General features: G+C 47.6%; 1 protein-coding gene across 1 annotated transcript; it reads left to right on the forward strand.

The window, feature by feature from the left end:
- Positions 1–464: 464 nt before the first annotated feature.
- On the forward strand, positions 465–1409 carry PPTG_06930 (hypothetical protein; the record flags this gene model as incomplete). The annotated part of the gene is made up of 1 exon (XM_008900981.1): positions 465–1409. One exon carries the CDS (start codon positions 465–467, stop codon positions 1407–1409), a length of 945 nt encoding a protein of 314 aa, XP_008899229.1.
- Positions 1410–2624: the final 1215 nt, after the last annotated feature.

A 2624-nucleotide genomic window follows, 5' to 3' on the forward strand; every position in this document is an offset into this window, starting at 1 on the left:
TCGTTCGGCGAAATGACCACGATGAACGAGGTAACGCACTCATGATCTAGTTCCGGTACCAGCGGATATATACAGCCAGGCTCAAGAACTCGATGGGAGTGAAGACATTGAGCCTATGCCAGCTGTGCCAAATGAGTACGAAATAACAGCACCATGCTCAATGGGTTCATACGAAGTGCTGATCTACCAGCACACATGACGCGTACAAGAACAGTTATTCAGCACTCTGTAAACAAGGCCGATGTAACCAGCTTTGTAAACACCATGGTAGACGACCAGCAAGAAGCAACTGCAAATTTGACCGAAGCGCCAGCAGCCGAAGAAGCGAATGTTCTGGTTAAACGACTCAATGACGCAATCGCTGATCTCCATTTTCCACTACAAACGTAGAGACCACGCTCATTTCCCCATTCGCCAGTATTGGTGAAGTCTCCCGTTTTTATACACTGAATCACAAGCAGCACATGGCGTTCGTGTTAATTGCAGTTCCGCTTCTGCGGAAGATGGTGACCGAACAGTTGGCGTCCGAAACATCCAATCTATTTGACGACTCACCATTATCGCTAACAGGCCCAGGTGGAACTGGTAAGTCTAAAATTGTCGACGCAGTACGAGGCCTCGCCACAGCTTGGTTTCGTCCGAACGCAGTTATGGTGACGGCTTTAACCGGAATTGCAGCAGCAACACTTCGTGGAACCACAATACACAGCTCTGTCGGTCTTGGTATTAATCAGACAAGATTACCAAAGCACCTTCAACATCCGTCACAAGAACAGCTTGAGAAGTGGGATCCAGTGCTGTGTATTATAGCAGACGAAATGTCAATGGCAGATCTAGTTCTGCTTGGGCTTTGGGGTCAAGCACTGTGTCACCTGAAGGAGAACTCTAAACCGTTCGGAGGACTTATTGCTGTGCTGATGTTTGATCATTGTCAGCTTTTATCCGTGAGAGGTGTTCCGCTTTTTAAGACATCAAGCCCAGCTAAGCCATTTTCCCCCAATCAAGATTACGGAGCAAACCTTTATCAAGCAATCACCAAAGTGGTGTATTTAGACGAGAGCATGCGCTTCAATGATGACCCGGAATGGGGTTTTTGGCTGGCGAAAGCTCGTCTTGGAGAGTGGACCCCCGAGTTTCGTGCATTTATTCAATCGAGAGCTGACGCGTATAATTGTTCATCTGTACACGACTTCATCCAAGTCGTCTCAAGCGACAACGTTACCAGATCAGCAACGAACAATATGGCTACCAAAATTGCAGCTGCGACGCTAGTCTCTTCCCGACGCGTATACGTTGCACCCGCACAGCTATCAAGTGATATCACATCGTTGGACCTGATTAAAATTCGATCTCTTCCGGCCAGTCAAACCGGAGGTGTCCAGGTGTTTTTGCCTCTTTACGTTGGCTAGCTTTTGCGGCTACTTCACGTTACACTTATCACGACTAATTTACATTTTACTTACAGGAATGCCGATTCGAATTAAGAGCAATCAGTGCTTCGTAAAAGGTGTAGCCAATGGATCAACAGGCGCACCGCCGTTGAATGTGTACGTACAATTACCGAATGCGCCGCAATCGCCGGCTCGATTCCCAGGTCTATCCGCCGATTGGCCGGACACAGTCTTGCCGTTATATCAAACCCGAGGATCCTTCAAGTACAATAGACGCTCTATCTCGATGAAGACATATCCACTAGTACCAGCTTTTGGTGTGACCGTGCACGGCGTTCAAGGTGAAACACGCGAACGCATCGCGATATGCAACCTCCTCCCGCCACATCTGCGCAAAGTCGATCGTCACGCGATGTACGTCTCACTCTCTCGAGTTCGTACTAGAAATGGACTCCACTGGATTGGCAGAGCACCATCAACCGACGACTTTGACGCGTATTTCAAGCCAAAGAAAGATATACTTCACGAGGACGCTCGCTTAAGAATTCTGGCAAACAAAACATCTCAGAGATATAACGAATTGAACAACAGTCCGGAGGAAGCTTAAAGCCATCCAGTTGCAGGTAACATGTTACGAAATCTCGGTAGAGTTCTAAAGTCCTCGACAACACGGTTAAACGATTATTAGTACCAGACCTTAGATTTGACTCAAAAACCTTAAGTTACGACTCAAATTTTTAAGAGATTGTACACAATCTCTTACCAATTACCCTAAATTAGTTCAGCAGATGATGGATGCTCGCCGGACGGTAGTTGGACGGGCTGTCCAGTTTGTTTTCGAATATACACAAACGCATATTCAAATGCCTACACTGTATAAACGGGATATGCAAATGAAAAAGTTCGGCGACATTACTCACAATACTGTGTACACTCCCCATCGCCGCCGCCTCTTCAGCCAGTTCCATCACCAACACCGACAGGTACAACAGTTCCAGGCGATACAGGCTTAGCTGATGTAAATACAGTGACCACGCAAGTACTACTCCTGTTTTCGATACTGTCCCTGTAACGGGGCGGTGCCTATTAGTAGGAATTATAACTCTGATTGATTGATGTGGGCATGCAGTGTCGAGACGGTCTCGATACTCGAGACCGTCCCAACCAACGGTTGTACGCTAGACTCCGATTGGCCACCGCGCACACGCGGTGGCACCCGTATGACAGAGGCCT

Source organism: Phytophthora parasitica (assembly GCF_000247585.1).
Source record: "Phytophthora parasitica INRA-310 unplaced genomic scaffold supercont2.10, whole genome shotgun sequence".
Classification (NCBI taxonomy): domain Eukaryota; phylum Oomycota; class Peronosporomycetes; order Peronosporales; family Peronosporaceae; genus Phytophthora; species Phytophthora nicotianae.